Raw genomic sequence first — 23562 nt, 5'->3', positions numbered from 1 at the left:
GGATTTGTTATTCAACCATACCACAAATCTTAACACAATAATTTGTAATAATAATATTTATTCAGAACTAAATAATACAAGAATCTCTCACAAAAATGATTGCCCTCCCATTATAAACAATGTCGTTTGATTACAAATGGAATGTAATATATTACGAAAAAAATATAAATATTGTATTATCTAATGTAGTCTTGGCTAAAACATGATTGGTTTCTTGTGATAAAAATCTCCTTTCTCATTGTTTAGTCAATGTCGTTTTGCTGACTGTAGGGGGCAGGGCTCTATGGTTAAAGCTAATCTTGGCTACTTTTTTCCCCAAAGAAGAAACTTATGCAGACAGGCACATTATATTTGAAACATGAAATTATCTAAAATCTCCCGGTATTTTGATTCAGTTCGTGCAACCTGGAAGTTTTAAATTAACTGGTTGTACTTCGGTGGCTTTTAACTCGGCGAGGTAGGTAAACAAAGGCAAAATAGATTGGTCAATTCTCTGTGGCTAGCTAAAAGTTGCTAGTCCAGGTCCAAGTCTGAGGTGTTTTGTGCTACTTTCCAGGTCAGATTTGGATTATACACAATGAAGGTAAAGATCCGGCAGTGGAACGGCGTGGCTTCGTGGTTGTGGGTGGCGAACGATGAAAACTGTGGCATTTGCAGGATGCCTTTCAATGGCTGCTGTCCTGACTGTGAGTAATCTGCTGGTTTTGCTAGCAGGTTTTTTTTTTTGTAATCAATGAATGGACTTTCCACAATTTCTAGTTGGATGTGCAGCTCTGGGTTAGCTTTAGAGTTCATTGTCCCTGTGAGGTTTTTCCCAGCTAATAACAAAAACATACAAACCGGAAAAATTCATGTACCACTAATACCATTAATACCATTAATTAGTGTTGTCAAAAGTATCGAAAATCAGGTACAAATGGATACTAAAGCTAGTATCCAGACCGGCTACAAATTTGAGCAAGTATTGATGCAGAAAAATCACATAAAATCACATCAGTTTTTAGGAAGTTTTGGATCTTAAAGTTTTATTATCCTAAGATCACATGGTAACATGGAAAGTATTATTTTGTGTTGAAAATTACATAGTTGTTTGAAAATTATTATTAAGTTATTGTGTCATTGAAATTACTGAGTCTATTCCTTAGTATTCAAATCAAAATTTAAATTTTAGTATTGTGATAAGTGGTAACACCATTTTGCAGTAAAAGGTAGGGCAAATCTGTTGCAGTGCTTGTGAGCAATTCTGTGTTTCCTCTGTATCCTAATAATAGTTTTGATTAACAAGTATTTCTTTATTTTCTAGGCAAAGTCCCTGGGGATGACTGTCCGCTGGTCTGGGGTCAGTGCTCACACTGCTTCCACATGCACTGTATCCTGAAATGGCTGAACTCACAACAGGTCCAGCAGCAGTGCCCTATGTGCAGACAGGAGTGGAAATTCAAAGAATGAGGCAGAGAAGTGGACATTTTGTTTTGTTTGTAAATATTAGTTTTTGTATTTCAGTCTTTGCTTGTGTTTGATATTCTGACAATAAATCTTCATGTTTTATTAAAAAGCCCTATTTTTTGTTTTTTCTAGCTATCATAAATGTGGTTACATGGGCAGAAATTTTAAAATATCATTTTAAAATTAACAAACCATTTTAATCATTGTCATATTTATTACAAACATATAAAGTGTATTACAAAAAGGAATGGTAGATTATAACAAAGTCAAAACAAAACTATATTTAAAAAAATATATGTAGTCCACACAAAGGAGAAACAAGCATGCATCTTGTACATTGTAAACATGTTTACCAGTTAAGACAGTCAACTGTATTTATGCATTTTTAGCTCAGAAAAAGAATGCAATGAACACAACAGCATCATGTTTCACAACATTAAAAGCTTTCCTAAGTCCTACACAACATGCTGACCTGCTGCAGATGCCATGGTAGATTCAATACAGTGTTAAAATAACTGAGGCTCTACCCGTTTGGAGGCAAGTTCGTACCTCTCACATGACCAACTTTTCTCTGTCCTGACTTTTTCTCCCTCAATTTTCTGAAGTCTTGGTCAGAAAAGCTTGCAAAATCAGGATTCTGATCAGAATTGGCACTGTCTGCCCATTTCTGCCTTGCAGCTTCAGAACTTAGCAATGGTTTTGTGTGGTTTATAACACAAAATTTACTACTCCTTTTCAGTCATTTGCAGAGACGCCAAAAAGCTTCAACAGCTCCTTACTATCTGGGTCAATCAGATCCTCTGGTTTCTCTCCACAGTCGTTTTCAATGTTCCGGTCTGCTCCAAGAGAGAGAAGGTACCTGCAGAAACAAAATCCAGCCCAGTAATGTCAGTATGTGCGGTGCCTTGTCAGTGAGGTGCAAGAACGCAGATAGTCCTCCAGCTTGCATTACTGCTGTGACGTACACTAACTGCACATTAATTTTTTTTTGACAAGGTGTGAAAGGTTTAATATAATACCTTTTTCATATTTTATGATAAATTGGCACATGACTGGCTGTCTAAAAACTAAGAATAGACATCAACTCTATAGGAGAGGTAAAAAAAAAAAAAAAGCGATACGTTGGAATTCTTCATTCTATAGGCTGCTCACCTTGCAATGTGAGGGTAGTCGTCGCTGCAGGCCATGTGCAGAGGAGTCCAGCCCTCCTCATCTCTTTGGTGGATATCTGCTCCATAGCTCACCAGCAGTTTTACACAGTCAAGATTCCCAGACAGGACAGCCTCGTGAATAGCAGCCATTCCTTAATACAAAGAAACAGAAATATTAGTCTTTTATATTCTATTACTGCCTTAGAATCAGTATTTTGGTTTTTTTTACTTTTATTCAGCAATTTAGAAAAAACTAGAGATAAATAAAAACTTGATAAGAATAGACCTAACTTTTATTGCCTTGAAACAGCACCTGTATCTATACATTGTACCACTGAAGTGCTGATGGCATCTTTAGTTGTAAAATGTATGTAGTATTTGAGTTAATTCTGACAATTTGACTAAAAAGTAAAAGAAGAGATATGTAACAAAAAGGCAGGATATTCTGTCTCTGCTCAAACTCTTCAATTTAAACACTGTATCAAATCGAGCATTGTGTGTGCAAGCCTTACAATGTAGTGTTTGTGCTCACCTGAGGGGTACATGGTATCCAAACTGACTCTTTTGGATCTGATAAAGAGTCCGATCCTCTCCATCTCTCCTTGTCGAACATAGTCCTGGAACACGATGTCGTTTGGGAAGTGAACGTTGCGGACCGGCTTCAGAGCAGCTGTTGTCTTGCAGGTAATTGGGATTCCACAGTCCTTGGTGTAAGGCTTGGGGCCAATGGTCTGAACTACTGGGCAATGGTAGTACTTCATCACGGTTGATAGATATACTTCCAAGCAAGTAAAAGTCAAATGAAAAATTCCAGTAAAACCAGTAAAGCAAAGTAGGTTGATTCAGAAGTGCAGGAGAGCAGTTTCCTCCAAGGCAGTCTTGGCTTGTCTGACTGGGCCTTCCCTTTTGACTCTTTATACCCTCTAACAGTCTATTTTTGGGGCTGGCAGCTTGCACATCCAGTGGTAAGCTCTAGAAGATTACACCAGTTACTGTTGTCCCTCCCACCAAAAGTTCAACCACCCCCTCACGTAGCACACATCCTATCCTTTTCAGCCAGTGCCAGGTTACTGAGCGCTCCTCCAAAAGAAAGTGGTGACATCCAAAAGAGTCGAAGAGGAGGAGGGCAGCTGCGGTTACATCGAGTAAACACTGGACACAATAAAAGTTGTTTATTGTTGAAGTGTGTGGTTGCTAAATACAGGGCCATGAAGAGGTGAGGCAGCTCATACACTGCTGACCATTAAGAGTCCACATAAACACTGTCATATTCTAAGATTAACTAGTGCTGGAAGACACTGGAAGGGGTTTTCTCAATGACTATAGTTTCCCTGTTGACTACTTGGATAACATCATCACACTTTTTCAACTTCTGACATGTTAAAGGTGCACTATATAACTTGTGATGGTGGAGGGTCTGTCACCGGGTTCTTCCCATTGAGATATTTGCCTAGAAAGGTCCACAGTATGGTATTAAACCTGTCTACTTTGAATTTATTCCAGTAAAATTTTTTTATTGCTTGAAAAAATACCTGAGAAACATGCTTTTTTCCTGTGCGTGAGCTCCCTTTTTCAGATCTGATTTACATCTTGGCCTGTGTATCCATCCAGACATCCATCACGTTTATAGTTACAGTGCCCCTTTAACTATAAATTTGATGGATAAATAGCTTTTTCAATTAAAATTTGTTTGGTCTTCTCTGCCAATTGAATACCGGTAATTTAGACATTGCTTGTAGCCTACTAAATATCACTTTGGCTAGGCCCATATTATCCTCATGACACATATTACGTGCATCATTCACAGCAAGTGGTCTTTTATTTAGCCACATCTTAATCATAACAGCCATGCAGTTTTATTTTTGATTTTACTGGTAGATGCTGCAGGGCAAGACCCATCAAGACCCATAAATATGTACAATATCAAAGTTCACAATATGTAAGCCCTGAAATACTTGTCAAAAAGGGTTATAATTATGGATGGATGTTTAACTGTCCCCATAGTGTACAAGTAAGTAAACAGTCAAAAAGTTTACAAAAAAGTCTAACATTTTCTCAAAAGGAATTTAACAAAACAGCAGACATGTAATTTTCATAATTTTATTGGCCACCATTTCACGTTTCCACATCAATTTGAACATGATGGAATGCTTAAGTTGCGTTTTTCCCTACACAGTTGTACAGTTGTTACATTCATCCCCTGGACTCGAGCTGACACCTCACATCATCCACACAAGTACTCACTCACACAAGTAAACACCCACACATTCACGCACCTGTTAATGCACAAAGTATAGCCACAGTCGCTTTACTGATCACACAATTACCATTCACTCAATACAAACATACCCATAGCACACTGCAGCAACAACATACAAGGTTGACCCAAATGGGATGTTTTAAGTACATAATAAGTGCGGGATAGGGCTTTGCAACTGCTCCCTTTTCTTTGTAATTCTCAGACCAGCCTGACCAGTAATCTGCACCAGTCTGCCTGCGTGCTTAGTAGTAAATCTCCAAATAGGCATAAATGCAGTGCAACCTATTAAGAGTTATCAGTTTGAACTCTTGAAAATTGTGTGTAAGGGGCCCCCACAAGGCCAACGTACTACAACTGGGCACATTTGAACACTATTAAAAATGACAAAACCTAAATTATAAAAATCCTCAATGAAAGCAATTAAATAACACAATTTACCCCAAAACGTTAACCATTATATATTTTTTTTACAAAATGCAAGCAGCAATGCGAAATGAGGAGACTATATTGGGAAGATGACAAGGGAATGAAAGCAAAATAAAGTAGGCTTCCCAACCTAAAAAGTAAAATGAATTGGTCTAAGTTACAAATGGAGGGAAAGGACTTTGTGATATGCTAGACAAGATCAGAGGGTGCGGACTTCAATACAAAAACACACCAATAGGATATCCCCATGTCCCCCTGAGGAATCGCTCTACAAACCAACCACAAAAACTGGTCCTCTGCATTCAAATCAAAGAGAAAAGGACAAAAAGATAGGACAGATGGATGGGATGATGTTACACTCAATTCTGCCCAGGCCCCGCAGTGAACAATGGCAAAGTGTATTCAAAAGATAGTTGAAAAGAACATTGATGATAAATGAACTACAATGCCACTTTTACATTTGGTTTGAATCTAGGCAAACAGCTGATGTGGAGCTTTGTAGAGAAGGCATTGAGGTCTCCTACGAAGATATAAAAAAACATGGTGAGTTTTTCCTTCTTTTTTCCACTTCATCCCGTTTTTTCGCCAGTAGCAGAGTTGCAGCTGGCGGTCCCATGGCGAAGGACTATCTGGTGTTTGACTGACCCTTAGGCAGTTAAAGGGGATGTGTTAATGTTCATGGGACAGAAAATAGGGGCAAAGTAAGTGAAGGTAGTGATGGTGACTGGTTTGGGGCGGGACATGTCTCCTTTCTCCTGTTTTTGTTTTTTAGATTTTACAACTCGTCATGTCCGTCGTCCTCTCCATCAGAGTCCTCACCCTGTCCCTCGTCCAAATCGTCCAAATCCTGTAGCACACAAAACAAAGAGGCTAAGAGGAGAACAGAGCAGTATCATCCCACAGTGGAGAAATTTACTTGTTACTTGTGCATGCAATCCAAAATCATGGGACCCCCTTGAAAAAGATGGACAGTCTCAAGGGGCCATCCATAAATAAAAATAAATGAGGAAGTAGGCATTTAAAACATTCAACTAGTACTGCTAATGTATGCATGAAATTTTGGGTGCATTCACAGCTTAGTACAGCTTTCAAAAAATAATAAAATGTACACCACCACAAAGTGTGGTACCCAACTTTGTAAATAAGCGGTTTACTTATGGAACTTTTAATGTTTTGTAATATTTAAGATGTTGTTTAGTAAGCTCCACAATTTCTGTGATCGTGGACAGTGTATTACTGGATTAGTGACACCACACTATTCTTTCATAAAGATTTGTTTATAGCTTTGTGTGTTTTTCTGTAATTAGTCAGGTTAGTAAGTGCAAGTTCAAATGCACTTAGAATCTCCAATTTACCTTAATTTGACAAAGACCACACATAGCTATTTTTCTGTCACCAGCATTTGCATGCTTTTTTTTACATCCTTGTATTTCTTTTATCCTTTGCCATCATAGCAATTTTCCTGACTCCACAAACAATATTATCGTGAATTTACAATCTTAGATTAAGTCCTCCAAAAATAAACTAAGATTTGTGGTCATATTAGCATAGCATCCATACATCACTTGGCTGTATATTTTGGCACAACAATAGCTTTCAGACAGACAGCTGAAGGTGCAGAGGCAGCAGGGCACTAATGTTGAGAAATTCTGCACGTGCAGCCCAGTAAACACCGCCAACAGCTGCACAAGGCATTAGAGAGGGAGAGGAGGCATATTCTGGGAAAGGGGCGTGTACAGTACCCCATTGGAGGGAAAAGGTGTGAGTGAAGATGAGCCACAGTAAATCTTCATGATTGCTACTTAAAAAATGTCAATTGTTTTTTTCTGAAAAAGTTATAGGATTAGATTTGTGAATTTATACTTTTATGCAATTCTGTTCTGCATATTTTACATGGCTCCATCTTAGGGCTTGGCATTTCAGTTGCAGATTTTGTGGCGTGTGACTCAAAAAAAAAAAAAAAAAAAAAAAAAAAAAAAAGAGATAGTAGATCTTTAAAAATGTAAAGACCTGAAAGACTAAATAGATTTTCCTTTTGATTATTTCATAGGAAAATACTTAATACTCAATTTAGTTGAAGCCCAGGATGGGTTGCCATACTCTACTACCCATACTGCCATACAAAAACAACATATTCAAGTGTCTGGGGAACTTGTATAGAAAAGTTAACCTTTGTCTACTGGTTGGTCGTTAAGTTGTTGGTATGGCAAGATTTCCAAAAAAAGAAGCTTGTTAAAATCTTGTTTTTGTTTACACATGTCAGTCATCTGTAAAACTATGGCACTCCTAAGGTTACTGTGGTATTTAAAAGACATGATGCCATCTCCCCCATAAAAGCAAGCAAGGAAATGTGAAACCACACTATTGAGGTTTACAGAGGAGGGCCGAATATGGTAGTCAATATATAGGTTGGTCGTGATTATTTAGATCATGATTTAAAACCATCATAAACCATGGTTAACCTATTGGGATTGTTTCAGTTTGAGATGCGTTTTAAAACCAGCTATAGATCAGACAAGTGGCTTTGCATTGGCACCCATATCATATTCATTGTCTTTATTTCTATAATTCTTTTAGCCCAAAGACATCGTTGGACAATCTCATGATTTCACAATAATTTCGCTAACAGTTGTGACTGAAATGCAAACCCACAATGCCGAGGTGGTACATACATGCGACTCAAACTACTACACCACCAGCGAGCACCCAACTCCACTTTTTACAAATAAAATTTTTGCAATTGATTTGTATTTTAATCGTGATTATAATTATTGCTCCATTAGCTGCAAAACCCCCAGACATTAACTAATAAAAATCAATGGCAATAAAACCTATTTTGAGTCTGAATAAGAGGGCTTTATCGTCAAATCTTACGTCTTCAACATCTTCATCCTCATCTCCAGCTGGGGCTCCTCCATCTTTACCTCCGCTCTCCAAGAACTTACTGAAGCCCTCTAGTGTTCTCTCTCCATTGTAGTCAATCACCTGTACACAAAAGGCAATACACAAATACATACAACTTAAGACTAGAGAAATACAAGGAGGAATTACTTGCATCTGGCATTACATCAATAAAAAAGCAACATAAAATGGTAGAAATTGAGAATAGAATTTGAATAAACTTGGAATAAAAAAGGCACTTCAGATATAATGGGAACATGAGCATGTGATTGAGGGGAAAGAAACTACAGACCAAAAGTGTCAAAGTGTCAGAGACCTAATACACCCCTGCCCCCCCACTTTAAAAAGGCCGGTTTATAACAGAAATGGGTCAAGGCAGACAGGCAACAGTAAAAATGTCTACACTTTATTTATTTTTTGCTTAAAATGACAAAAAGTATATTTTTTGCTGATTTGAAAAAGAAAGAAAAAGTATCTTTACATGTCAATACTAATACTATTACCATTTCTGAAATGTATTTATGACCTTAATGGCATATAAAATTTTAAAATTGGAAATTTCTCTATTTTCATCTCCACTTATTGCAACTGCTCCATCAGTTTTTAGCCAAGTAATTTTAAAGCTTAATGCAGAAGTCAGATCACCACATATGCTATTGCTGGGAACGACACTTTGATACACAGACAAGAGACTGGGAGGGTTGCCCCAAATATTGGTTTAACTTTTTTTTTTACTCCACATTAGGGATGTTACTGTCAGATATCTGCATTATTGAAGTGGTTGAATGTGACTTCAACAGGTGCTGGCCAAGACTCTTGTAGTGAAGTCAACAAGCAAGAATCTATAAGGACCAAACTGCATCAACATTAAGCGGATGGAACACGGAGCCAAGGAGGTTCAGGTTTCTGCACGTGTTATATCAAGACACTAATGAAATTTAGGGGTAACTCACTTTAGAACAGATCAATTTCTCACAACTTTAAAGATAAACCTGCTTATTATTGTAGGGAGAGGATTGGCTAAAATGTTGCAATGGTCAAATATTCACCCATTTTAGAGTAGAAATGTCACAGTATCTAATTTTATACTTAAAACTGTGACCTAACAGTAAAATTTTAACTTTCTTCTATTTCTATAGTTGAATAGATTCCTTTTCCTGAATTACAAAACAGGCCTTGTGTAATATTTATGTAACTTTATTATCACCATCATTCAGAATGTTTGATTTCATATGGCCAGAACAAAAAGCACATATTTTTTAGTTTTACTTTAGAGCATATATTGAATTCAAATGACTTAATTTTGCAAAAATTATCACTATCATAAAATAGTTGCATCGATTGAACTGAACTCAATATCCTCATTTTAAACTAGAGGTGGAGAGTATCCCCATAATGAGATTACTATTTCAAAGCAGCTTTACCAATATTTAAATAATCGGCACACCTCTTTTTTTTTAAGACCATAGTTTAAACCTAGAGCTCACCTTGCGGTCATCCCCTGCGGGGAAGAATTTGAGAGTGGGAAAGCTGTGCACTTTGACGGCCTCGATCTCATTGGCTGTGGAGTCCATTTTGGCAACAATGATGTCTGCGTTGTCCTTGTATTTCTCTCCTAGTTTATCCCAGATAGGAGCCAGCTGTTTGCAGTGTCCACACCAGGGGGCATCTGAAAAAAGTTATAAAGATTAATATTGGGAAACTAAAAAAGCCTGCAACAAACAATTATTTTAGTAGTCAAATGTCCCCCCCCCCGCAATGAGTCAACTTGTCAAATGATTATTTCTATTGTACATCAAGAAATATTTTACCGCTTCTAGACAAGTCTGACATTTGAGCTAGAGTGGCGGGTCTAAAATAGGCACTTGGCAGGGGTCCATTTTATTATTTTGGTAAACAAATTGTAAATGTATGCATTTTTAAAACACGGATTCACCTTAATATCATTTATAATAACCTTCTATATGTTTGTCCCGTCATGTATGGTCTGCCGGCAGTACACTGGAGGGGCTTGCACGTGCACCCTACAGTTGGCCTTGATCCCTTTTGAGATTTGAGAAAACTCCCCAGGACTTACCTCACTGTACATGCCCCCTGTGTTATTGGCTCCATTTAAACAGCAGCCATGGAAAATTCCTCCAACTATAGTTCGCATTAGGATGTGGATCACCATAAACGGGATCCAACAGCTATACTCGACCAGATCATTTAACAGTGTCTAAAATAATTTGGGAAAACTTGGATGAGACCTATACCAGGATTGAAGCACTTATCATTTACACTCGGTTGCCAACAGTGTATCCAAGTCAATTATAGGTATATTACAGATTTAAAGTATTAAATACAGATTAAATTTATGCTTACAGAACTCAACAAAGACATTCTTTGATGGGTTGAAGGCAACTTCCTCAAAGTTCTTCCCGACCAGGACTTTGACAGGGGTCTTGTCCCAATCGTCAGGGATGTCTTGGCTCATGAGGTGAGGCTGTTAACACAGAAACATGATTAAACTTAACAATGCCATAAGGAAAATGAATCCAGAAATTTCTAGCACAAAATACTGAAATTTCTTCAGTTGTGTCTTAAATTCTGTTTATTAAAGTTTTAAAGCACACAAATAGCATATCTTAAACCATCCACAGCCATCATTATTCCATAACAGCTTTCTATTAAATGCCTAGTGGATATATAATAGTTTTCAGCAGTAGTATCTGAGTACTTTCAAATTGAGGTAAAAAATGTAAAAGTTAGGGTAAAACTTCAATATTTGTGATTGATGGCGTGTTCAAACTTCTTCTAGTCATGGTTCGGATGTAATGTACGAGCAAGGAACTATAAGAGCTCAAACAAAGTGAACACACCTTGAAATGACTAAACCATCTTGATTTCTTGGTTCATTTGCTTAATGATAAAGCACACCCACTGCATGCTTTACCTTGAGTTTTCCCTCTGTAAACAGTGTGCAGAACTCTGTAATTCCTTCTGATGTGATGGCGTCACTCTCGGGCTTGTACTTGGTCATCTCATCCTCCAGGGTGATAAGGCGGATGGCAGGACACTCCTCTTTCTTCAGACCAAAAAACTCCAGGATTCTCTGGTTATCGTCCACGTCGCTGTCGATAAAGATGAAGAGGATCTACAGGAGAAGGTTAATATTAAAATGTTGCATAGACTAGTGGTGTCACAATGATACAAATTAATAATAGAGTTTGATACAAAGGAATAGGCTTGATTGTCAATATCACAATAAAAAAAAACAAAAAAAACTCCCTCATACAATTTTCACCTCAAAATAAGTTCCATCCATTTATTATTGTGTGGTGCTTTACTTGTTCCGATTTAAAAAAAAAAAAAAAAAAAAAAAAAAAAAAAATTCTAAAACCAAGTCAGGATATATCCAACTTTGTTCTATTTATTTTCTGTACAGATGCAGATTCAATGAGTATGTAGTTTCAGTACAGATTTTTTACAACCCCTATAAAAGACAAATTAGTGGATGCAGGGTTCTTTCTGCTTCTTTCATTCATTTTTCCATGTTTAAGATTATGACAATGTTGATGCACTTTTATACTTTATGAATGAAATAAAAACTAAATTATGTAAAACTTTATTTACTTTGCCCTTGAATCCTGCAGCTGCCTTCTTGAACTCATCCATCTTCTCCTGGAAGTCTGAGGCACCTTTGGGCAGGAACATGAGGATGTGGGACTTGATGTCTCCTCCAAAGATTTTAGGAGCAGTCTGGGAGAAACAAAAAAATAATTATTTTAGTCCACAGTCATAGTTGGTGCTACACTACTGAAACTGAAAGTCAAGTGGGTGAAGTGTCTTGCCCAATGGCAAGACACATAAACCTTCAACTTCTAAGGTGCAGCAAGTCCCATTTCTCATAAGCATAACATTTTCAAATCTAAGTTAGGTTGGATGAATAGGCACATGCACTGGGACCACTTTGTGTATAAACTGCTCTACAAAGGGCTTAACAAAAATGTACATTTAATATGTGCAGCAATTATAGGCTAAAACAGTAACTAGTATACATTTTATTGTGGTTATAAATATCTGTGTACCTTTTGAGCTCATTGTGAGTATAGTGTGGTGAATAAGGATTATATTTTGTTAAATCATGTTGAAAAATTGGAAACATAGTTGTTATAGTACCTGCTCTGTGAACTCGATGACCAGGGGCAGCTGGTTGGCCTTGACAAAAGCCAACAGGTTTTCTTTAGTCAGCTCTCCATCAAAAGTATTGCGTCCCTCATCAAACTGGAAACAAGATGGAAACAAACCAGATTTAATTATCCAGTCAGCTGTTGTGTGTCTGTCTGTATAATCTGCCTGTAAACTTCGCACATAGAGCAGTAAAAATAAAGTTATCTATGGTAAATCTGATTGCCCTGTTGACATGTGGACAGGGATATTTTTTTTAAGAATAGCTACTTCCTGGCACACAATTGAAAACGGATCTTGCCAGAGGCTCAGTGCCCTCTCACAAGCACTTCAAGCCCTTAACACCAGGGGCAGTAAACAGCTCCAAGTGACCGGCTGTTTATTAAGAATGAGCCAACACTTTCAGAGGGTTTAGCAGCTGCATGCCACTGGCTAAGGTTACTATAATCAGGGGTTGTGCTTGTTTAAAAAAGACAGAGGATGCACATAATATCAAAAACAAAGTTAAAGGTACACTTTAACTTTTCTTGAAGAAGGTCTGCCATGTGCTTGTCCCTTTGGAGATGCTATTCTAGGCCTGGAATGTTTCACAATATGACATTAAATGTATCTAGCTCCAAAGAGACAATCAAACAGACTGTAGCATGCCAAATCAAATGGCAGATCTGTGGAGGCAACCCTACTCATTGTTAAATGTTATGTTTTTCAAGGCATGTTTGAACACTAAAAACACAAATTAATTAACGAAAACTAGAGATCATACTACTAAACACTCCACGCAAGCAAGCTTCTCCATGGAGAAGCTATTGGCAGACACCCCACTATAAAAGTAATGTTTATTCACTTAATGCAAATACTGGTTGGCAATTGTTTAGGGGTGGGTTGAAGGTCAATTCTTTTAAAAACAGTATCTGTATGCAAATGCACTGCATGCACACTAGCCTGGAAAATGAGTATTTTGCAATTACTGAGGCTTTATATTTTAAAATAAAAATTCAGTTCATAAGTTTATACATATGTTTTAAGAGTAGGTCCTGGAGCATTAAAATTTGAGAGAAGATTGACATTGATAACCACTAAATATCATACATCACATTATTTTGTTGTGTTACAGAACAGTATTTGTAGCCATGCAATTGAAAATGATAGTTTTGCACTGAAACCATATTAAATTGATCTAGACATTATCCTTGTAAAATCACAGAGGCCTCTCATGACCTGGTTGTCCAATTTTTATTAACAGAAAACTTGCGTTCGTCAAAATGGCTCAAAGTACAAGTCAACCATGGCGCTCATTTCTCCAATAATAAAAGGAGCCTTTGATCTAGCTTGCAGCAACATGTTGGTTTGCATGTCCTGATTACAGATGAGGATACAGATATACACCAAATCCATGTGTTTTTAATGAGATGAGAGGAATGCCAGGTGAGCCACAGAGCTTTATGCATTTGTGGACTAGTTTAAAACAGGCATTGTGTTTTGGATGCACTTGAATGGACAAAATATAGACAAATAAGTTTGGTATTTTTTCGGATTAACCAAATAATTATAATCAGATTTGATACAAAAAAAGAATGGAAAATAAATGACAATAAACATGTTGATTTGATTTAAGTGGCAGTAATTTGAGATGACCATTTGCAAAATATATTCAAGTCATTAGTGAGTAAGCTCTGAGCCAACTACAGACACGTTTCAGGACACCCCAGACGGGCTAAGTATAGCCTCCGGATACTATTCGGTCAACAGCGTCACATTACAAAGATTCAAATCACCAGTATGACCTCAGTACCTAATAATAAACACTAATTATTGTTTCAGCTTTTAACACTGTACTTGTATCCTACTAAAAAGGTAAAAGTACTACTCCTACCTTCTTGAACAGGACAACACCATCCTTGGCCACTTCAAACTTTGAGTAAACTGCGTCATCAGATGTGGAGGCGAAGGGGATGTCATCAATGGCCTCTGCTGCCTTCTCAAAGGCTTGGGCATCAGCAGACTTTGGATCCTACAAAAATAAGTCAAATAAGGTAACGCTGACAATTTAATAAGGAAAATTAATGCTACCATCCATAATTGGACTGCTTGAGCTGATGATTCTCACATACCACCACTAGATGCCATCTATTTTTCTTCCAAAAATAAACAATTTCTTTAATCCTGTTGCCAGATGTGAAAAAAGTCCATAGATGCGCGTTGCTGTAATTTTTTTTTTGTTAAAGCATTTATGAAACTAATGTCAGGATACTTTTCAATGAATGCAAAGTTACATATTTAATGTTGGGTCAACTTTAAATTGTGTGAGTTGTAGTAATTTCTTCCCTAATTGAATAATTCAAAACATTCTATTAGGACATGTCCTTTTGAGGGCAATTCATTTCTAGTTTTATTTTTTCAAATTATGATTTTATGCATAACCAGTTTGTATTACACAGTACCATGTGTGTTCACATCTCAATCAATCATCTTAAGTCATCACATTATGCAAAAAAAAAAAAAGAGTTTAAATTTTTGTAAATAGAAAAAAAAAAAGAATAGTACAATAAGCTTAAACAAAACCAAAATCTTACCTTGAAGAACCCAATGACTGCAACTTCATTGTCAGCGATGAGAGACTCTGCTCCAGTGACTCCGTCCAGTGCGGCGACAGCGGGGCCCGTGCGCTTCTTCAGCCAGTTCACAATGTCATCAGCCTGTCTGCCAGCTGCAAGAACAATACAGTAATTTAATGCAAGATATTTGTAGTTTTATAGATGAACTCAATAAAGGATGCGATTGGTAACAAAACAAAGACCTTCAACTAAACCCCTCAATTCTAACTTAAGTTATTATTCCAAGATAGAACTCCAGTTTAGACATGACAATAAGTATCCTTAACTCTGAAAACAAATGTTAAATAGAACTGGGAATATAAGAATGATAACATTGTACAACAACTTCAAGAAATCTAGATCTATTTCATGATAAAGAAGCAGCTTCTCCATTTGGAAATTTCAGCTGTGAGGTCTACGGTCAGTAAAAGCATGTGGTTTGTACAATTTATCCCTACAAAGTTTGAACTTCAGTTTTTTTTCTGTTAAATGGCAATGATTAAAGTCTGTTTTGTTTATGTTCAAAAAGTGAATATTGAAAGACATTTTGTTTTTAATGAGACAAAATAAAAAATTGTGATCATCAACATAAGGAGAAAAAAAGTGATTTTTCTTCTTATATCGCCCAGCCCTCGATTACACATTACAGAAGTTTAGGGAAGAGACAGCAACTTGAAAAACATCTAGTTTGTAAAGCATTTCCTTCGATGTTGAGTGCTGCGAGCAAAAAAGGAGCGTTGCCATTGCCTCCACCTCAGCCCTCCCCTTTTCCCCAAACAGGACCCACCACAGCCAGGACGACGTGAAGACCTGCACATCTCTGCTCCACACTATAAGCAGCATGAGGGGAACGTGCTTAGACTGCCCCGCCCATTTTAAGACTTCCACAAACCTGATTGGTCAAACTCTGATGGCTCAAATTACCAGGACGCCTATGTGTTAGCATTCATAGGAGAGCTTACTCTTAGTTGCATCACGTTGTCAAAAAAGGTCTTTGGGGAAAAGAGGACAGGAAAAGCCTGATGCAAGTTGATGACATTTTAACCTTGCAGTCAAATGTATTAACATTTTTCTTCAACAGTAGATGGATTTACATAACAGGAAGGCCTTTCACAATGTTAATAACTATTATGTGGTGATTTATTAACTTTGTAGGCATATTACGACTGATAGTGTTTTCCAGGAGACTAAAAAGAAGCTGAACAAAAATTTATCACGCGATACAAATAATACTTTGTGATTTTGACAATACTAAAAGCATAATTAAAATTTGGATCGCTTGTGCCACCATAATGTCATTCAACTCTGAGAAACAATGACTGATACAAGAGGTGACCAGATGTGATAACTAGTGATATCTTACATCATTACTGCATGATATACCCTAGAAAGAATAAAAGAAAAAAAATTCACATAAACTAAATTAGTGTTTACCAGAATACTCTTTGGGTGAAGACTTCTCTCCTCCCTTGAAGAACTTGATGGTGGGATAGCCCCTCACGCCATACTCCTGAGCCATTTCTGTCTCTTCTGTGGCATCGACTTTGCCCAGGCGGATTTCTGAGCCCTCAGCCTTCAGCATCCCAGCCGCCTTGGCGTACTCTGGGGCCAGGGCCTTGCAGTGACCACACCATGGAGCATCTATAGAGGAAAATTAGGTGTTCAGTAACAATGGACTAAAACTGTACAGATTGTAATAATGATAAATATCATTAGAGAAATTAAAAACTAAAAATGAAACAACAAAAAAAAGAAACAAATAGCTAACAACATTTAAATAATGCTTTATTCAAGAACATCTTGTAATCGTTGAAATGGCTGACATAATTTCTTGCAAAAACAATCATTTAAGATCAACTTATTGACTAAAAATAGTAAGCAGTGTACAATATGTAGCTTGCTGATATAGGCATAATAGAAGTGAATAGGTTTTATTGTACTGTACTACACTTAAAATCTGATAATATGGAAGGCATGGTAGCTATTAGTGCATTTAAAATGGAGGCACATGACTAATACAGACTCTGCTTACAGGTGACACGTCGCGTATATTGAAAGATTGCATCACAATAGAGAAAAGCTTCCTTGTTTCTTGACGTAAAAAACGAATGAACTTTTGGATGTTTGGAGTAGTGGCTTAAGTACACGTCAACCTACTCCACAACTGCAGTGATCCCGCCCTACACTGAACAACGCGAACACGAGTCCAAGGGCCCTCCCAAATCTGAGCCTATTGGATAGACCAGTCCACAGACATTCCCTCACTGGACAATAGGCTTGACAGACACAATTACTGTGGGTCAACTTGCGGGACAAGTCTCGAGGCCAGAGGTTCCTAAATGCAGACGCAAATAAAGTAAAAATGCATGACTTCTGCCAAAAATAACTACATGCACGTGTTCGAAAATAGGGAAGCCGTGGGCACAACCCCATCCAAGCTGCTCTAAAAGTGAAACTAAAAGGCCTTATGAAACTGACTTGAAACTTCCTTGAAAGGAAAATCATGCATAAAAATCACAACACTTTTTGATAGTACAACTCGAACCAAAGACTGCAGAATTGGCTAATCTTATAACATAAAAATACTAAGTGAAATTAACTCTGATCCAAAAGCCAAACTAGTGAACAGGTCAGGCGAAACCCCAGAAGCCAAATTAAGTGTGTTTAAACCCGATAGTAACGTGATCAAAGCGATCCTTAACTCGAAATGAATGAACTTCAGGCCACGGTTCATTGGCGACGACGCATTTTGGGGTAAACGCAGCGGAGTCCATTTTAAAGGAGAGGGAAAGGCCATGGACATAAATTATGATCTTATCACTGGGAGATGCTTGCGTAAGGTAGCTCATTTGTTATTTAAAAGTACTTGGTTTCATGTGAACTACAGATATCTTTGCAAGTTAAAAGGTATGATTAGTTTTGCCATAGGAGCGGCAACTTGTGTCAAAGTTTCGTGCTAACATGAAGCTACTTCAGCGACTTTCTTCTAAGCTAGGGAAACTAGAGAAACCGTTGGTAATAACTAAATAGTTTTATAGGTATTAAAGATAAAAAATACTCACAGAATTCAACGAGGATGTTCGGATGAGCTTTTAGGGCCTCGTCAAAGTTACTTTTCTTCAGCACCAGAACATCTTCCTCCTCAGTTATCTCAGCTCGGGCTACAGCCACAGCGCACAGCAAGATAAACTTCCACATTTTAGCACCGAGTTTCTTACAAACAGAGACACAAGAGCAGCGGGAATGCACACGAGGGACTTTAAGCGTAAGAAGTGGTGCAGGTTGCGGTCTTTTTTGTTGCTTAAGGCTGGGAGAGTAGCTGGTATTTTGTGTCTACCGCTACTAACGTGGCAGTGCACGCAGAAACCGGAGGTCAGCCGTGGTGCGCATGCGCATTTATCAGGCCCAAAGCTGTTCGTGTTGAAATGTGACTGGACCGCAGCGCGCGCCACCTGGAAGTGAAAAGCACAGCTGCCTCCTCCGCACAGAGCCCCGCCGGAGACTGCGGGGATGAAGTAATCACCACGATTATAGGGATTTAACTGAAAAATAAAACAAAGATATGCACACTTAAAGTATTGAGATGTTTTACATTTAGATCCGATAAGAACAGACCACTGCACCCTGAATTAGCCTACTTGTGTAATACCTAAGTGTTTTATTAGACTAACTTGAGGATGGACATTTTTTATTGTTATGTTGGGGGAAATATGGTTATGTGTTTATATGGACCTTATCTGCCTCTGATTCATTGGGAGTCACTATGTAGGCCTATATGCAAATTATGTGGAAATAAACTATGTTGAAAAACATTATTCAAATTGTTAATCAAAAACACTGACCTAAAATAGACTCAAATAGTGCAGCACTTGTTTTATAAAAGTGATAAGAACTTAGAAGGACATCATCAGCTCTCATTAGAAGTTGCAGTAGGCCTGACAAAACGTGATTCTTGTTGGTTCTGAAAAACTGGATAGCAGGAAGTAAGAAAATGAATAATGACCAAGAAGACTTGAACTGAACACTATAGCATGTTATAAATCTAACATAGTCTACTAATATTCAAACTATTAGCTTTCCATTTCTGTCTGTGCATGGTGCACTATGGGTCATATGAAATCTTATCAAAGTTTATTTAGGCCTATTGCTTGCTTTGCTTTGAATTAGATTTAGTCAAAACACAGGCTGCAGACTATGTCACTGTGAACTTAAGATTGGTCTGTGATATTTTCTCTGTAATGCATGTATAAATAATAATGACAGTTGTGTGGAGCTCCTGAGTGTCATGCTGTCCTGTTCCTATTGGGTGATAGAGCGACACAGTTTGTCACTTTGCCATTGTTGGTTTGGCCACATCATGTTTAACAGAGGAATGAGGAAATAGGTTAATACAGTGCTGTTAGCAAAGTACAACAATACACACAATACAAAGATCTTTTTAAAGTACATTATGTTTTTATCATAGTTGGGATTGTTAGTTTTACAATTAATCATTATAGATTTTTTTTTTTTAGATAAATCTAACTGTAATGTAATTCATGTACTTCAAAAATTATAAAAGTACAATTAACATTTAACTTCATGCAAGAAATGTGAAAATGGGCACTATTTTTCATGCACACATTGTAACCAGTTTGATTTTGGGATATCCAGTGTGCAAAAAATGACATGTTGACTTTAAATAAATGTACAGGGTGTCCATAAAGTATCTTTACGATTATAATATATTATTAAGGCAATTAATAAGATATCTTAATCAGACTTGTTCTATTGTACTCAATGGTTTCCAAAGTTGTTTTTTTTTGTTTTTTTACCTCATTTAATACACCTCTATATGGGCACCATTAGTCACACAAAGCACATCAAGACAATACTCAAGTTCTTGCCATATTCGCTGTAGCTTAGCTTCATCAATGGTTGCAATTGCATCTGTTATCTTTTGCTTTAGTTCAGTAATGTCCCTTGTCTTTGTTTGATACGATGTTTCATGGGCGATGTTAAAGATATCGTATCTTTAACATCGCCCAACAGAAAGAAATCCAAAGGTGTAGGTGTAATATCTGGTGAACGTGGTGGCCATGGAATTGGTCCATCCCTTCCAATCCAACGGTCTGGAAATTTTTGATTGAGAAACTCATAAACATACATATCTCAATGTGATTAAAAACCTTTATAACCACTGAGTACAATAGAACAAAGCTAATTAATAGGCCTATATCTTATCACTTGTCTTTGTGTTAAAATTTTTTAAATTGTAAAGAGACTTTATAGACACCCTGTGTTTTGTTTGTATACAGATCAAAAACAAATTTAAACTTAACATTTTTACTTTCAATTAATCCAAATATTTGAATAAATGTTGTAATACATGTAACATATTTAAAATTAAGATCTGTTGTAAGTCTGGTTTTATTCAAATGGCTTACCATATTGGTCACTGGTATGGGTTCAACGGCCACGGCAGCTCAGATTTTGCTGTTGTCAATGGAGCTACAGTTACTAATGCAGATATTGAATTCATGAAAAAAATAGAAAGGTGAACATGGGCTGCTGCGTATGCTTTCACCAATTCAACTAATTTAGACCATTATAATAACTGATTAGTCTTATATCCTAGTGCTTTTCCAGATGCTCAAAAGATGTGGTCAGACGCACATGAACATTTGTCAATAACATAGTATTAGAAAATGAGCATAGAATAAATAGGCTGTAGGCAACTAGTGATTAGGGAAATAAATCAAAGTGTTCTCTAAAACTTTGCTACAACTTTTTGATTAATTGTACCAAAGCAATAAGATAAGCTACACTTGCTATACAGGCCTAACTGTAAATGCTATGCTGCCATTACATTCCTATATCCAACAACAACAACAACAAACACAACATTAATCTTGTAGCAGGGCAGAACAATCCATCTATGTGGTTTTAAAATGGCTAAAATCGTACATTGACGCATGTGTACTGCTTATGGGCCCACCTGAATTAAAAGTGATTAGTCTAGTTTTTATCTTTGGCTATATTTCACATTAATTCATTGCCGTTTCCATGACAATACTTTTCTTGACAGCGTGCATCAGGACATTCAATTAGTGGAAGCCTGAAAATGACGTGGGCTGTAATAAAGGACAATGATGCTGATTCAGTCAAGGTTTGCAGAATGACTCACAGGACCACCACATCATACATTTGAGTTTTAAAACATGACTAGACTTACTTCTAAATATTATTCAGTCAACAGTCAAAGAATTTATATGTGATCTTCCATTTCAATATTTTATGTCAAAGGTACAACATTATGATTCCACGGAAATAGAACGTTTAATACATACTTCAGAATATTCTCCATGAAGATAGATATGTGTTATGCCATACTGTGGAAGATTATGGCCAAAGGAACAACATATCCATGGAAACAAGCAGGAGGCCAAATCAGAGTCAGGTTTGTGGAGACTCAAGCCCACTCAGAGTAAGGGCATGTTTTTCAATGTAAAAAAAAAACCATAACTATAATGAAAAGCCATAATTTTATTTTAGTATTTTTTGGCAGACCATATAGGCTACACAACTGAAATTATTAAAGTGACTAAATTTTAATAAGACAAGCAAAACACTGCGGCCACCTTCACTATTGCTATTACTGTTACTTGGTTGGGTAACAGGCTCCAAAACAATTCCCACACAAAGCCCAGTCCTAGATGTTTAGATACTTTGCAGATATTGTTCTATTCTACCCAGAAAGTATCCAAAAAAGTAAGGTGTCTATATAACACATTTGTGAATTACTCAAGCCTAAGCCAGGACTGGTCTAAACTACCTACATTTCATTGCATTGTTGACGAGTATTTGTTGACGACCACAGGCTGCGTACTAACTGTTCTCCTGCATGTGTATTGTGTGGGAGCTCTAATGCTTATGCTAATGTTGCCCTTCTGTCTGTTTGAGTGATGGTTTAACATAAGGACCTGTGACTTCCTTCATCACTGCCACATCAGCAGACAGACAAAACTAAAACATCACTATTTGAGATGGAGTTTAGTATTTAGGCCTAATGACTGTTTAAAGTGCATGTGACAGGTTTTCATGTTTTTGTAATTATACTTTGTTTTGGTGGGATAGTATTTTTTATACAGGCAAGTGAACATTTGTGGAAATACTCGAAATGAAAAGTACAAAAGCACAAGAAGCAGCATTGAAAACATTTATCTTATCATAACCCACTTCCTACCATCAACACTGAAAATTCTATCCAAAATGCCGGAACCATTTATGTGCAAGGAAGCTGTTTTTGTGGGAGATTTAACAGTTATTTAACAAAATAGACGTGCTGTCATTTTTGTTTAGACATGTACAAGGGCGATGGTCCTTATCATCATGGTTGCTAGGTTAGGCCTATGTAATTTCCTAAAGTAATTTCCTAATAATTACCTGCCATGTCATATCTGTTGCCTGGGTCCAACCAGGAAGTAAAATTAACTATGTTTTAGTGAAATAGTCTAACCTGTCATATGCACTGTAAGAAAACTATAGTGTATATTTACAGTCTAAATAATTGTGTTCAAATTTGGTAAATGCATGTAGGCCTAATAGCCTTGTAGGTTTAAAATTAATTCTTAAGTTTAATATGACCTTAAATGTAAATAGAATGATCATAAAATATTTCCTTATTAATCTGAGTTTAAACGCTTTACCTTTTGAAATTACCACCACCATTATTCATCATTTGGTTGTAGGAATCCCAGGTCAGTTGCATGGTTATTTTGGGGGTGCAGATGTGAAAAAATGTAGGCCTAATACTCCTTTAGTGCTTTTAGAAATTATACTAGTAGCTATGGCAGTTGTGGTATAATATTTGTTGTTTGTAGAAGTCATGTAGTAGCCTCTAGCCGCAGTAGTGATGGTGGTAGTAGTTGCATAATTACAGAAACCACTTTGTTATGTAATCTAATACCTTCATTCAGTTCTACTCATACAGAAACACATAATATAAGTGTGTAGAAAAGAAGTTGAACTGAGTATTCATGAGTTTATGTTTTGAAATAATACAAGTCAATATACATATGTGGAAAAGCAGGTAATATTAGTGCATGCAACAAAAGCACATAGGCCCATAATAGACAAAGGTGTGCTCAAATACAGCCCTGGGGTAGATTAAGGTGGATTAGTGCAGCCTCCACTTTGATTAAGAAAAATAGCCAATAGAAAACATTAAGGCCCCATTAACCAGAATGTGTATTATATTAGGCTAATACAAAACTTTGATAATGACGCAAACTTAAAATTTAAATGGGTGAAGTGGACCTTTTTGACACAAGATGGCGCCATCAACAAGCTGTGGACAACTAGCTGTGCACCACTAGAGGCCGTGTGAAAACGACGGCCTCTAGTGGTGAACAAATCATGAAATAATACTGAACTTCTGAACTTTGTGACACATTTAACACATAATAGGCCAATTACCATTACTGTATTTTTTATTGCCTTGACTCTACTTGTTTTTGGATCTTTTAATGCACTTTAGTTAAGTTTCTGTTGTAAAGTGTAATGCAAATAAAGTTTGATGAATTGATTGAAAACACATTTTAACTCATTGTCAACACACTGAACTAGACCTATA

At 37.0% G+C, this 23562-nt stretch overlaps 3 protein-coding genes across 4 annotated transcripts; 1 reads left to right on the top strand and 2 right to left on the bottom strand.

The window, feature by feature from the left end:
* Positions 1 to 309: 309 nt before the first annotated feature.
* anapc11 (APC11 anaphase promoting complex subunit 11 homolog (yeast)) lies at positions 310 to 1518 on the top strand. 2 transcript variants are annotated; one of them, XM_055221238.1, is made up of 3 exons: positions 310 to 484; positions 557 to 686; positions 1304 to 1518. In XM_055221238.1, the coding sequence occupies exons 2-3, from the start codon at positions 578 to 580 to the stop codon at positions 1447 to 1449; spliced, it is 255 nt and encodes an 84-aa protein (XP_055077213.1). In that variant the 5' UTR covers positions 310 to 484; positions 557 to 577; the 3' UTR covers positions 1450 to 1518. The 2 variants fall into 2 exon arrangements, with proteins under 2 accessions (XP_055077213.1, XP_033826354.1); XM_033970463.2 differs by having other exon boundaries at positions 310 to 457; positions 1304 to 1516.
* A 122-nt stretch (positions 1519 to 1640) lies between these two features.
* Positions 1641 to 3485, bottom strand: ppp1r27b (protein phosphatase 1, regulatory subunit 27b). Its single transcript, XM_033970914.2, has 3 exons — positions 3130 to 3485; positions 2599 to 2749; positions 1641 to 2305 (listed from the first exon to the last, which is right to left on the bottom strand). Exons 1-3 carry the CDS (start codon positions 3356 to 3358, stop codon positions 2182 to 2184), a joined length of 504 nt encoding a protein of 167 aa, XP_033826805.1. The 5' UTR covers positions 3359 to 3485; the 3' UTR covers positions 1641 to 2181.
* Positions 3486 to 4683: 1198 nt separating this feature from the next.
* On the bottom strand, positions 4684 to 18323 carry p4hb (prolyl 4-hydroxylase, beta polypeptide). Its single transcript, XM_033988009.2, has 11 exons — positions 18011 to 18323; positions 16383 to 16589; positions 14928 to 15061; positions 14228 to 14365; positions 12346 to 12450; positions 11800 to 11925; positions 11120 to 11320; positions 10549 to 10669; positions 9672 to 9853; positions 8158 to 8268; positions 4684 to 6130 (listed from the first exon to the last, which is right to left on the bottom strand). Exons 1-11 carry the CDS (start codon positions 18144 to 18146, stop codon positions 6059 to 6061), a joined length of 1533 nt encoding a protein of 510 aa, XP_033843900.1. The 5' UTR covers positions 18147 to 18323; the 3' UTR covers positions 4684 to 6058.
* Positions 18324 to 23562: the final 5239 nt, after the last annotated feature.

Source organism: Periophthalmus magnuspinnatus, chromosome 1 (assembly GCF_009829125.3).
Source record: "Periophthalmus magnuspinnatus isolate fPerMag1 chromosome 1, fPerMag1.2.pri, whole genome shotgun sequence".
Classification (NCBI taxonomy): Eukaryota; Metazoa; Chordata; class Actinopteri; order Gobiiformes; family Gobiidae; genus Periophthalmus; species Periophthalmus magnuspinnatus.
The sequence above is the reverse complement of the archived record's forward strand: the minus strand, read 5'-3'. Positions and strand labels throughout refer to the sequence as shown.